This window comes from Hermetia illucens, chromosome 1, assembly GCF_905115235.1.
Source record: "Hermetia illucens chromosome 1, iHerIll2.2.curated.20191125, whole genome shotgun sequence".
Lineage (NCBI taxonomy): Eukaryota > Metazoa > Arthropoda > Insecta > Diptera > Stratiomyidae > Hermetia > Hermetia illucens.
This window is the reverse complement of record NC_051849.1, coordinates 174553468-174566710: the sequence shown is the minus strand read 5'-3', so window position 1 is coordinate 174566710 and position 13243 is coordinate 174553468. Positions and strand designations below refer to the sequence as shown.

The 13243-nt window shown below is 42.4% G+C and overlaps 1 protein-coding gene across 1 annotated transcript; it reads right to left on the bottom strand.

The window, feature by feature from the left end:
• Positions 1–9852: 9852 nt before the first annotated feature.
• Positions 9853–11295, bottom strand: LOC119661782 (probable cytochrome P450 6a21). The gene is made up of 2 exons (XM_038071258.1): positions 10214–11295; positions 9853–10055 (listed from the first exon to the last, which is right to left on the bottom strand). Exon 1 carries the CDS (start codon positions 10847–10849, stop codon positions 10259–10261), a length of 591 nt encoding a protein of 196 aa, XP_037927186.1. The 5' UTR covers positions 10850–11295; the 3' UTR covers positions 9853–10055; positions 10214–10258.
• Positions 11296–13243: the final 1948 nt, after the last annotated feature.

The following is a 13243-nucleotide window of genomic DNA, read 5'->3' as shown; positions in this document are numbered from 1 at the left end:
CTTGAGTGGAATCAATTACATAATATATGAAGACGTTTTGGGAAAAACCAACTTTGTATTGCCAAAAATTCTAAAAACAGGTTCCAGGTCCCTTATTTCATTTTTTTCCGGGGTCAATTTGACAAATAATTCAATCAAAAATGTGTAAAAGTCCCTTTATCCTCACACTTTTTCTCTCTTTCAACACCATTAGCTTTCCTACTTATCTCTCTCTATTTTAGGATTTCCATCCCACCCTTCATTTATACAATCTTTAATATTTGAAATATTAACTTTTTAAAACAATTCAATCAAACAATTTCAATTTCTGGCTCAAGCCAGAATTGACGAGGCCAACCGTTCGTGGATCCTCCTACTTGCCCATATTGCAATTTATTCGATGGAGGCAGGCTACTGATTTTGGTTGAGGGTAATGACCTGCCGTATACGTTGCTGTTGACGCTGAGCTGGCAGGAACTTTTAAGTTCAAGGCCATAGAGCGTGAACGAAAATTAGCGGGACCGGCTGACTTTGGACAGGGAGATTAGTGGTGCGAAAAGATCACATTTTAATGCCTCTTTCAAAATCGTATAACGCTACGAAAGCTAACATATAGTTCGGTTTTGCTTTCGGAAAAAGTGGAAATGAGGAAAATATAAGTAAGAGCACCCTTTCGGAAAGGCGTGTGGAAGGGGATAAGTTAGACGAAGGTATCCGGACAAGATGCCAGTTGCCGTAGAAAAGTCCCCAGAAGAGAAAAATTGGTGAAATAGATTAGCGAAAGTGTTTGAGGCTCTCTGATTTGACTATAGGACAATTTTACTTTACACTTTTTTAATTCGTAAATGTATTCATTAACGACCAGAGGATAGTCTCTTTTCTTCGTGAGTGCTGTCATTACTCCGAAATCGGCGACATTGGGATCGATACCAGTAGCGTCGGACGTGACGGGAGCTTCAGTGTGTTGAGCGGGTGACACAATGTGGTCAATTGCCGTCGAGTTCTTCAACATTCTCGTGTAATCGAAACCCGTTGAGGAGGTCGATGAAACCACCCACACCTGGCGTTCATTGCACCGTAATTTTCGAACCTCTCAACGCCCGTGTTGATCGGTAGGACTCCAGCTGCCGACGGCCACCTTTTTACGTCGCAGGACGTCCTGAAGGCATACTGATATTTACGGCTTTGTCGCCAACTAACGATAAATTGTTTTGAACCGACAGTCAATCCAACACTGGTGTTCTTAGTAATCAACGTATCAACGAAAGTCTCAAATCTAAAATTTACCGCGATGTCAATGTTTACTTTTTTAGATGTTGGTCGACTATAAAAGACAATGAACGCCGTCTTGCGGTAATGGAGGCAAAATGTTATGTTAGACTGGTGGAATGACACGTTTTGATCCCATTCGAAATTATGATATCCGCGATCGATATGTAGTTGCACCGATCGCGTTCTGCCGGATGTCGTACTCTTGGCAGCGCTGATACCCAATTAAACTTATTTATTTCGCTTTAGCCCACCACACTACGGATGCATAAGCGAACATCGGCCTAATTATAGCGACATATATCCACATTAGTACCTGAGACCTAAGTCCGTATATCTAGGCAAAGCTCCGCCTACACAGCCCATAAGCTGTGAGAGCTCGTTTCATCTTTATCTCTACACGTTTGTTCCAAAAAAGCTTCTTGTCTAGAATAACTCCCAGGTATTTCACTTTTTCGGAAAGTTTAACGGTTGTACCCCTCATCTCTGGAAGGCAAAGACGATTCAGTTTCCTCCTTTTTACAAATAACAGCATTGTGGTTTTATTTGGCTTTACTCAAAGTCCATGCCTGAGGATTTGACTGTCATTCAAATCAACGACGCGATGTATATTTCTACACACCGTTCTGAGAAGTTGACCAACAACCTGCACTCCCACGAAATCCGCATAAGCTTGAACGTGTATTGGCAGATTTTGCAGTGCGCATAGTTGTGAATCTTTGAACATAGTCCGCAGAAGTGGCGAAAGTACACTTTTTTAAGGGCAGCCCCCGATCAACCACTCCAGCACATAGTAATTTCTGCGTTAGCATAGCGTAAATCCACATAAAAAGAGTTTCATCAACACCATACTCTCTGGCGGCATCTTATAACTTTTGGAAGGTCATGAAATCAAACCCCACCCATCGCGTACTCGCCTTTCAGAGTTGGGTTCTCTGTTTTTGAAACTAAAAAGTGAAAAGTAGACTCATAGGACTTTCAACGTTAGTAAGCACGTTGGTTTTAATTTATTGGGTGTGACCTTAGCGTTTGCGTGTGATGTGTGGATTTCAAGGCCACTTCATTCTGCATACGCTTCCAGATCTCCTAGTTCTTGCGTTGCCGGAGAATACAAAGCATTATAGGCTAAGTAAGCATAGTTTTCTCTCCTATTGCATTAACCTGGTATTACAGGTTGACCGCAATAAGGACATGCAAATTCGGGGCTCTCTCATCGAAGAAGATGCGATCCCTTTTACAAATCCAATGCCACAGATTTTGTTAAAACCAACCAATGACTCTTGAACCAGAAATATTTAAGGACAGTCCTGAAACTTTGCTAGCCTTGCTGCCAATAGATAGAGACTTTGTCACGCTCCTAGTCTGCTGTGTTCAGCGTGCACCTCAACGAGGTTACCAATTTGCCCTCAAGTTCAGTCCTCATTCTCAAAAAACTTCACCTTCATTTCTTACAATAACCAGCGACAGTTGGATCATATTAGCAGTTGATGTTGAACTTGAGAGGTGGGAGCCCTCCAACCCTGCGAGAACTGACGGATGTAGGACGCAAGCGAACATAAACGGCCAGATGGCGTTGTCAGCGCCTATCGTGTTACGCAGATCATCATCATCAACATTATCAACAGCACAACAACCGATATCCAGTCTAGGCCTGCCTTAATAAGGAACTCCAGATAGCCCATTTTGCGCCATGGTCCACCAATTCGATATTTCTAAAAGGTGTCTGGTCTGGTCCAAGCCCACGCCATCGTTCGATCTCAGACAGGGTCTGCCCTGTCTTCTTTCTCTACCATAGATATTTCCGTTATTGACTTTTGGGTTAGATCATCCTAATCCATACGGATTATGTGATCTGGCCACCGCACTCTATTGAGCCGGATCTTATCCACAACCTCACAGTCGTGACATTGCTCCTAGATTTCGTCATTATGTAGGCTTCAAAATCGTCCATCCTCATATAGGGGGCCAAAAATTCTTCGGATAATACTTCTCTCGAACGCGGGTCAGAGTTCGCAATTTTTCTTGCTAAAAACCCAAGTTTCTGTGGAATACATGAGGCCTGGCAAGATCATTGTCTTGTACAGTAAGAACTTTGACCCTATGGTGAGACGTTTCGGGCGAAACAGTTTCTGTAAACTGAAGTAGGCTCTATTGGCTGACAACAACCGTGCGTGGACTTCATCGTCATAGCTGCTATCGGTTGTGATTTTTGACAATAGATAGGCGAAATCATCAGCGGTCTCAAAGTTGTAGTTTCCTATCTTTATTCTCCCCGTTTGACCAGTGGGGTTTAATGTTTTTGGCTGGTTGGTTTCGGTGCTGACGTGTCATTGACGTGCAGCCTAAGATCTCGATCCGGCTATTCGGTGTCGATGAAGACAGTTTGTACGCCTCGCATATTGGTCAGAGTCAGCCTAATTAGTCTGATCTGTTGCTAGAGGGACGCCTCTTTGGTATGGGCGAATGATGTTTTGGGCATATGGGGCTATCTGTCCTAGCAAGATAGCGCAGAATATCTTACAACCGAACCTCAATAATTGCACCCTTTTTATGTATACGACAGATAACGCCCTGTTGCCAGTCGTCAGGCATTGGTTCGCGGTCCCACACCTTCAGTATTAGTTAATGAACCGCTTGGTGTAATTGGTCGCCTCCATATTTAATCAATTCGGCTGTAATTCTATCAGCCCCTGGCAACTTAGCCGATGGATTGAGTGTTTCTTCTATACTTTGTGGGGGCGCATTTGTCCGTCGTCTTCAGTTCACGGGACTTCCAACTCGTCGATGTTCTGGTTGTTGCGCAGCTCATCAAAATACAAACCCATCGCTACAATATGCACATTTTGTCGGGCATCAGATTTCTCTCTTTGAATCAACAGGATGGGCATGAAAATGAGTAAGGCTTCATCTTGTTAACTTGTTGGTAAAACTTGCGCGCCTGGTGTGGTTTCTCCTTGTAATTTTTGAGTTCACAGACCTGTAGGTTCGGCTAGGTTTCCTTTTTCTGTCTGTGAAGTCGTTTCTCCGCCCGCCGGGGCGCGTGCCTGCATTCTTCGAGAATAGAACACTACTCGGTATGCGACTCGCTTACATTCATCGCCAAACCAGCCGTTCCGACTCTTTTTGCCGCATGGGGCAAGTATGTTTATGATAAATTTCTTCTTCTTCTTCATTGTGGAGATCATCACGATCTCCATTGACTGCGGTTATTGCAGCATCCATTTCCCGCTTATATGTGTTGGAGAGGGCTGCACTGTGGGTGGCTCCAGTGTTAATTATCATCAGATTGTGAGAGGCGATTCTAAGTGGCGTTGTACTTCGAGTCCGATACAGAATGCGAGATAATGATCCGAGTCTACATTGTCCCCCTCCCCTCCAATATGTTCTGACATTCATCGTTCGATCAACATACGATAAATTTGATTGAAAGTGATCCCGCGTGGAGAGCCCACGTTTATTTGTGGACCGTTTCCGCGCAAACCAGATACTTCCCACAACCATTTCGTGCGATATTGCTAACTGAATTGTCCGCGCTCCGTTATCATCGGTATCCTTATGTAAGCTATGGGAGCCAACGTATCGCCTAAATAAGGGCTCCGTCCCTGCTTGTCTGTTTCCGATATCTGGGACAGGCTTCGAGGTTCGTTCTACTGCTTCGAAGAAGGTATCCTTCTCGAACTCTGCAGTCTCCTCTGTAGGGGCGCCAATGTTAATGAGGCTTATATTTCTAAATTTGCCTCGCAAGTGCAGAGTGCATAGCTTTTTGCTCATGTTTTCAAATCCAATAACAGTAGATTTTATTTTTTGGCTGACTGACTGATTTACTGGATGGCCACTATAATGTATGGTGTAGTGGCTCTTCTCCAGGTAACCGCTCCCAGTCCAACATATCTCCTGCAACGCTGTTACATCAGCGCTATATTGGGACAGGGTATCGGTTAGCTGTTTGTCAGCTCCATCTCTGTACAGGGAGCGCACTTTCCATGAGAAAGTATGCAAATTGTTTTTCCTTTTACGTTGCCGGGTCCGTCGTTCTGTTGTCAATCAAGTCCGAGGCTCCTATTGTGGCTCTGTAACAAGTTATTTTCCGTGTATCGTTGGCACCCCTACCCAACCCCCAACCTAGAGGACCAGTTGGTACAATCCGTTCCATTTTTAGGCGCGAGAGACTCGCCTTTACATTCGGGAGATAATTCCTAAATCTATAACTGATCGCAAAATGGTCGATCTGATTGCTAATGGGGAGTCGGTCAGTTGGAACCCAGCTGCCAGTCTCTGTGCTCGACAAATGTTCCACAATTGATGAGGCAACGGAGGTTGCAGAAATCCAGAAACCTCCTACCATTAATGGTACGGTCGCCAGGACCGTGCTTTTGTATCCCATGTCGGAATTAGGTATGGGCGCAGCCCACCTTGGTATTCAGATTACCCGTCACGATCATAATGTCGCCTTTAAGAAACTTGCCCTGAACTGTGTGTAGGTGCTTGAGAAAAGAATCCTTCTCGACTATATCCGAAGTGTCCGTTGTTGCGTAGCACTGTACAATTATGATCCCCTTTAACCTGGTCCGTGTCGGAAAGGTTCAAATGGTTAGATGGCTGGGCTGTCGTAGCGGAAGGTTCCGGTTCAAATCTCATTAGTGGCAGCGGGATTTGCTATGGTGACTGCATATCGGATACTAATCGATTTACTGGATGAATCAATACCTGAGTCAAATCAGGGTAATAATCTCGGACATTTAAGTTGTAGTTCAATGCATTATTGTAGAGATGTGGAATGAAGAATATTTCAGGGTATAATAGGGTTAATAATAATAAGAATTTCATTCGTCTATATTGTTGGATTTTTAAGGGGGCATTTAATTTCAAATGTTTCCATTTATGTTAATCAAGACTCTTTAGTATTGTATAGTGTTTCTCCATTTTCTAAATCAATATAGTTTACATCCTATATTTCAACTTATGGCATTAATGCCAAACTTTCAAAATTGGGGATGGCAAGATTTAAAGGGATATGCCAAGGTTGATCTGAACATGCAAAAATACAATTAATTTATTGTTTATTAATAAAGTATTCTAATTAATATCAAATTATACAGGTAAATAATTTGAAATTTTATTTATTAACATTTACTCTATCAATGCTGTCCACATTGCTTCTTACAGTGTACCGTAGTTTCCCGCTGAGGTTTTGAACACGCTTCAAGGCCTTGATCCAATTGGATTGTCGCGCCAACGATTAATATTATTAACGTAGACTGAAACCTTCTAGTCAGAATCCTGTCAAAGACCGGCTCCCATGTCAAGAGAACGTGCCTCGCGATAGCTGTCGAAAACAACCCGACAGCTTAACGCCCGTTACCCCTTGGTTTTTTAAAGTATAAAAGCACATTGCCGCAAGAAGAAGAAGAGTATCCTCGAGAGTTCCATAATCCCTCATTGCTCAGGCCCAGAATGTCCAGCTTATACAGGGTGCGGCAGCATAACTTCCTTTTTTCAAAACTCAATAAAAACTATTGTATGCATCGGAAAATATTTATTTATTTTTTATAATGTAGGTACATGTCTAAAGTTTTTATTTACATTGTTTTGAAGATCAAATCTGTTAGGTGACGTCCCCGATTCTCCATACATTGCGTAAACTGATTTCTGGCGTTTGTCATGACTTTTGTTAGCATAGCAGGGGTTATGTTGGCAATTTCTTCTTGGATGTTGGTCTTCAAATCTTGTAGGGTTCTTGGATGGTTCACATAAACACGGGATTTCAAAAAACCCCATAGAAAAAAATCACAAGGGGACAGATCGGGAGAGCGTGCCGGCCATTCCAAATCGCCTCTAATTGAGATAAGGCGCTCTGGAAAGTGTTCCCTCAAAACAGCCTTCGGTGCACTTGAAGTGTGTGCTGTTGCACCGTCTTGTTGGAACCAAGTGTCCCCCAAATCCAAATTTTCTAGCCTTGGGAAAAAAGAATCTGTAGCATGTTTACATACCGGTCCGAATTCACTGTCACTGTAACCTCATTTTCCTCAAAAAACCAGGGACCACTAATTCCAGCTGAGCAAATTGCACACCACACTGTGACTTGGGGTAAATGCAAAGGCTTTTGATGCAATTTTGAGGGTTGGTGTCAGCCCAGTAGCGCATGTTTTGTTTGTTAACCGACCCACACAAATGAAAATGGGCTTCATCGCTAAAAAAACAATAGCATCCTCGGGAACGACATCAAGAAGAAGCTCACACGCGTTCATCCGAGAATTGAAGTCACGTTCTGAAAGTTCCTGCACTACCGCCATCTTATAGGGATGAAAATGAATATCATCACGGAGAATTCTTCTCACAGAACGATCGGATAGTCCAAGGGTAGATGCGTGTTTGCGCGCAGAACGCCGTGGCGATCGCAACATTGACGCTCTCACTGCTTCAATGTTCTCAGGTGATCTAACGGGCCGCGGGACTCCAGTTCTTCCTTTTGTCGCACTCGCAGTTTGTCTGAATGTAGTGACCCATGTAACAATTGATTTGCGGTCTGGGACGGGAGGCAACGGGGCTAAATTAAAGTGATTCCGAAATGCACGCTGTGTTGCAATAACCGAACATCCGTTTGAAAAGTAAACCTCAACGGCAAAGGCACGCTCCTCACTATTCCAACGCATGATGGCGACTGAACCATGTCGGGACAAAACTTTACAGTATCCCCTATTGAACGAGACCACTAGCGCTCCGCTATGACATCAACTAACTGAGTGGCGCGCATTTTAAAAAAGGAAGTTATGCTGCCGCACCCTGTATCATTGGAATTCCCGTTTGAGTTGGATTGTGGAGACCTTTGATACGGTTATCGAGAAGCGAGCGTACTTTCCACGAACCAATCATAATTCGTTTTCGATAGCCAAATTTTTTCGGCGTGAGGTCAGCCCCTATCTGGTGCGTTGTTGTTATTTCGGTGACAACGAAGTTTCAAAATTTTAGAGGTTGCTAGCCAACAAATTTCCATCCCTTTTAGTCGCCTCTTATGAAAAGTAAGGAAGACTTTGAGTGTATTCTCAAGCCCTCACAGGGGATCTCTCATGGAGGAGAGGAGAAAATCTCATCTGCTCTAACTGATTGCAGCAGTTTAAACGTTCTCATTGTCCATCTTACTATAGATTCTATGCAAGCGTCTTCTCCGACTTGCCAGTTTTCCTTTTTTTCCCCCTTCTGCCGGTCAACCGTTGGGATGTCAAGCAAAGTGCTGTATCCGAAGGCTGGTAGGATTCCGAGAAATAAACTCCGAGAAACAAATGTACCCTGCCTTCCTCATTCTCCTTAAATGTTGCAGCTTCCCTCTTTAAATTAACAAGAGGTATTGCGTTCTTCCCGGCTATAACTTTGGATAGCCTCGATGATTTTGTGGTATCTTTGATCCGTTCACAGAGTACCCAGAAGCAGTATCGTTTTGCTTTGCCGATCGCGCTGCTATACGTCGTCAACATATTTTTGTATCTCTGTTTCGGTTTTGTTTCGTCAGATTGAAGAGTTTAAAAGCTTCGCTCTACTTTGATGATGTAACTGTCTTAGCTGGAAAGCTGGCCTTATATACGTCAATGACGACTCTACTGAGATCTTGTAAAACTGCTTCCTGCTCTGTTTACCTCTTGACATTTCCGCTCAACTTTAGATGTTGCCACTCAGATGCCAGACTGTTGTCTTGGGATTCCATACAATTCTTTCTACTTCTGAGTTGCCTCAATTTAGAATCTGATGATTTTGTGATTCGACATACCATTTCCACTTGCCTAAATTCCTACTCACTTGACTTTGACCATTTTTTCTAGGACTTCCTGCACAAGCGTGTATGACTTCCTGAACAAACATACTGTGTTGTGCTATGAACAATCTATTAGCTCAGATACATAAGTTCACAGTTCATTATAAAGCTTATTCCTCTATTAAATATCAGTCAATTGTGGTGGTCCCTCCTAATAAACCCGATACGCATACTACTATATGGTACATAATGTGGTATATTAGTGGACTTTGTGTCGTTTATAACTATTCAGTTCAGTTTCTCGAAAATCTGAATACGAACGCCTGCTTTTGGTATAATTATTTAAGTATGCTTCCCCTGAATTTGACGGGACAAGTGGTTTGAACACCAAATTTTTTGGTCCTACCTTATTGCTTTTTTCTTCCTAACAGGGTTTTAAATTACGTACTTTGGAAGCATGATCTCTTGCATGCCCGACTATAGGATCATTTCGCACAGTTTGGAGGAATAGTGGTGACTGGAACTTGATCAGCAGACCTGTCAGTTTCTTCGTCATCGTTTTTAACAATTATTAACATAAAACAACCTTGCCAAACGAAACCAAATATGTACTTGGGCAACAATATCGCGCCCTATCACCGGGTTGATTTAATTAAGCCTTAATACTACAAAATCAAAGTTTAATAACTTTCAAATGCATTCCGTTTACAGGTACCAAAATCCCACCACCTGTTGAAAATTTCATTGGAATTGGCGTTTTCCCAGATGGTTCAAATCGATAGTTCTTCAACAGCATAGCAAGACCCACCCGTGATTGCATTCTTCCGAATCTCATTCCTATGCAATTTCTCGGACCATCTCAAAAGCTCAAGAATGTCATTGGATTGGTCAGGATCGAACTTCTCGGGGTCTGGATAGTATCGTTCATCACTTTGGATTTGATAAGCAGGAATCATTACAGTTGTTCCTTTCTCAATCACCAATTTCGAATTTGCAACTTTGTAGTTGTCTTGAGCTGTACGCTGCAACGCAGGAACAGGTGGATATTTTCGCAAAGTTCCTCAAACACAATGAAAATTGATTAAGCTGGTTGCCAAAATTCCACTAAAATAAGTTACGAGTTACTGACGAAGTTGTATATAACGACGAATTTGCCAATGTCTCCGGTAATAACTAATCCCAAGTCTCCCATTCATATTCGATAAGATTCAAACTTACCATTAATCACTTGGTCCAAATACATATCCTTCATGGCCTCATACGTCAAGCGACCTTCATGCTTCCCATAGATAGTATCTGCATGTCTGGATTCAACGCCAGTTCGTACAAGGCAAACGTTGTAGAAGAGGTTTCGAATCCGGCGACAAAGAAAACGAATACCTGAGCCGCCACTTGCTCCAAAGTAAGCTTTCCTAATTTGATTTTGTTTTCCTCATCCAAAGTATCGTTGTTTTTCAAGTGAATAAGTAAGTTCATAAAGTCGTTGCGTTGTATATTATTTTTCTCACGGTGTTCGATGGTTTGACGAACAATACCCAAGAAAAAGTTACTGATTTCCTTACTTAAAATTGGTAAACGTAGTGCGGCGGCAAGTTTCGGGATTCGGAGAAAGATCGACCTTATTAAGCGCAGTTTCGATGGCATAATAACTTTGCAATCATATTCGCGAAACGCTGCATTGGGGTCTTTCAAACTGTTACACTCTAATCCAAAGGCGCATGTTCCGATAACATCAGTCGTAGAACAAGAAAGAATTTCCTTCACATCAACCTCCCTGTGATCGTTCAACATTTGATCCAAACTTTCCTTAAATTGGTCAGAAACCCCTACCATGGTAGGAAACATAAATTTCATTTTTCAAGAAGTGAAAGCTTCATCCGAAATGATTTCCATTTTGGTCAATCCAGGGCAAACAGATGTGCAGAGAGGGGATTATCTTTTCATTTACATAAATACCACGTCCGTGAAACTTATTGAAATCTTTCACTAACACGTCTTTTATAAAATCCAGGTCAGTTGCTACGGCCACTGGCTTGGCAAGGAAGTATGCTCCAACAAAAGGAGATTCTGCTCTTAATTTGTACAGTCTCTCAAAAACCTCTCTCAAGTTACCGATGTTTTTCCGGGACAGATTTCCCAATGGAAATAATGGTTCTATGTACGGAACACCACGGTTTTTCCAATAGGCAAACTTTCGTTGGAAATAAAAGTAAACTACACCGAGGAGGTTTACGATCCACCAGATTGCAGAGGTAAAGAACTCCATGCTCTCTACGAGATAAATTAACCACGTTTACTGTGCTACTAACGCGGGTGATAATGAAGTGTGCACGTATAATATTCGCTTTTACTATATATGAAATATCTAAATCACAGATAAGCGTTATCTAACATACTGTAAAGGCAATCTTCATGTGTTCCGCATGGCCAGCATGAATTTCTAAATTGGTTTCCTGTACTAATCTCTTGGAAGCTATTCATCGTGAGTAGTCATTTATTTTGAAGTCAACATCTAAAATCCCCGCAAACATTCATGGCTCTTCAGGTATGAAAGATTTTCTGTATTTCTTAGGTAACCATATTTAGGTGGTCATTTGTCCCATTTGTACCTAGCCTAAATTGTTTGTGAATTTGCTTTGTCAAACCACTCACTTTAGTATGATATTGACATTCAAAGTATGGAGTAAAGAATGCAGGAAATTCGCATAAAGATTACAATTTTGATCAATTATAGCTCGGTTAGTAATAGTGCGATTTTCATCAAACGTGGTAGTATTATACTCTATAGCCTATATTAGAGCAAGAGTTGATGATTTTGGGATGAAATGAAGGGGGGTCCCGAATCAATTTCCGGAAAATATATAAATATGGTAATATTCTATTATTAACTTTACGCAATGGGCATACTTTTGGGGCCTAGATATGCATGGAACACCACTTCTCTTTTAAGATATTCAAGTCGAATAGTTTCTGAGGACGCTTCCTTGAAATTGACTTTTTTACAACTAATATCGGTTTCGAAAAGTACGAATCGAAACCTTATATTTAATACCGCAGATGACTATCATCATCATTAACGGCGCAACAACCGTTATCCGGACTAGGCCTATCTTAAAAAAGAACCGCAAACATCCCGGTTTTGCGCCGGGTCCATCTCAGGCAGGGTCTGCCTCGTCTTCTTTTTCTACCATAGATATTGCCCTTATAGACTTTCCGGGTGGGATCATCCTCATCTATACGGATTAAGTGACCCGCCCACCGTAACCTATTGAGCCGGATTTTATCCACAACTTGACAGTCATGGTATCGCTCATAGATTTCGTCGTTATGTAGGCTACGGAATCGTCCATCCTCATATAGAGGGCCGAAAATTCTTCGGAGGATTCTTCTGTCGAACACGGCCAAGAGTTCGCAATTTATCTTGCTAAGAACCCAAGTTTCCAAGGAATACATGAGGACTGTCTTGTCATTGTCTTGTACAGTAAGAGCTTTAACCCTACAGTGAGACGTTTCGAGCGGAACAGTTTTTGTAAGTTGAAATTGGCTCGGTTGGCTGACAACAACCGTGCACGGATTTCATCATCGTAGCTGTTATCGGTTGTGATTTCCGACCCTAGATAGGAGAAGTTATCAACGGTCTCAAAGTTGTATTCTCCTATCGTTATTCTTCCCGTTTAACCAGTGCAGTTTGATGTTGTTGGTTGGTTGATTTTCGGTGCTGACGTTGCCCGATCTGGATGAAGGCAGTTTGTATGTCTCGGGTCGTTCTTCCCATAATGTTGATATCGTCAGCTTAGGCCAGTAGTTGGGTGGACTTAAAGAGGATCGTACCTCTTGCATTTACCTCAGCATCACGGATCACCTTCTCGAGGGCCAGGTTAAAGAGGACGCATGATAGGGCATCTCCTTGTCGTAGACCGTTGTTGATGTCGAATGGTCTTGGGGGTGATCCTGCTGCTTTTATCTGGCCTCGCACATTGGTCAGGGTCAGCCTAGTCAGTCTTATCACTTTCGTCGGGATACCGAATTCTCTCATGGCCGTGGACTGTTTTACCCTTGGCTATGCTATCATAGACGGCTTTGAATTCGATGAAGAGATGGTGCATAGACTGATACGCATTCTTCTGGTCCATTTCAACTTTCTCTCCGTTTCAAGATAATATCATATGTTCTACCAAACAAATGTATGGGGATCTGATAGTGGGATGGCATTGCGAAAACTAGATTCAGTTCCCCCAATGACTCTTT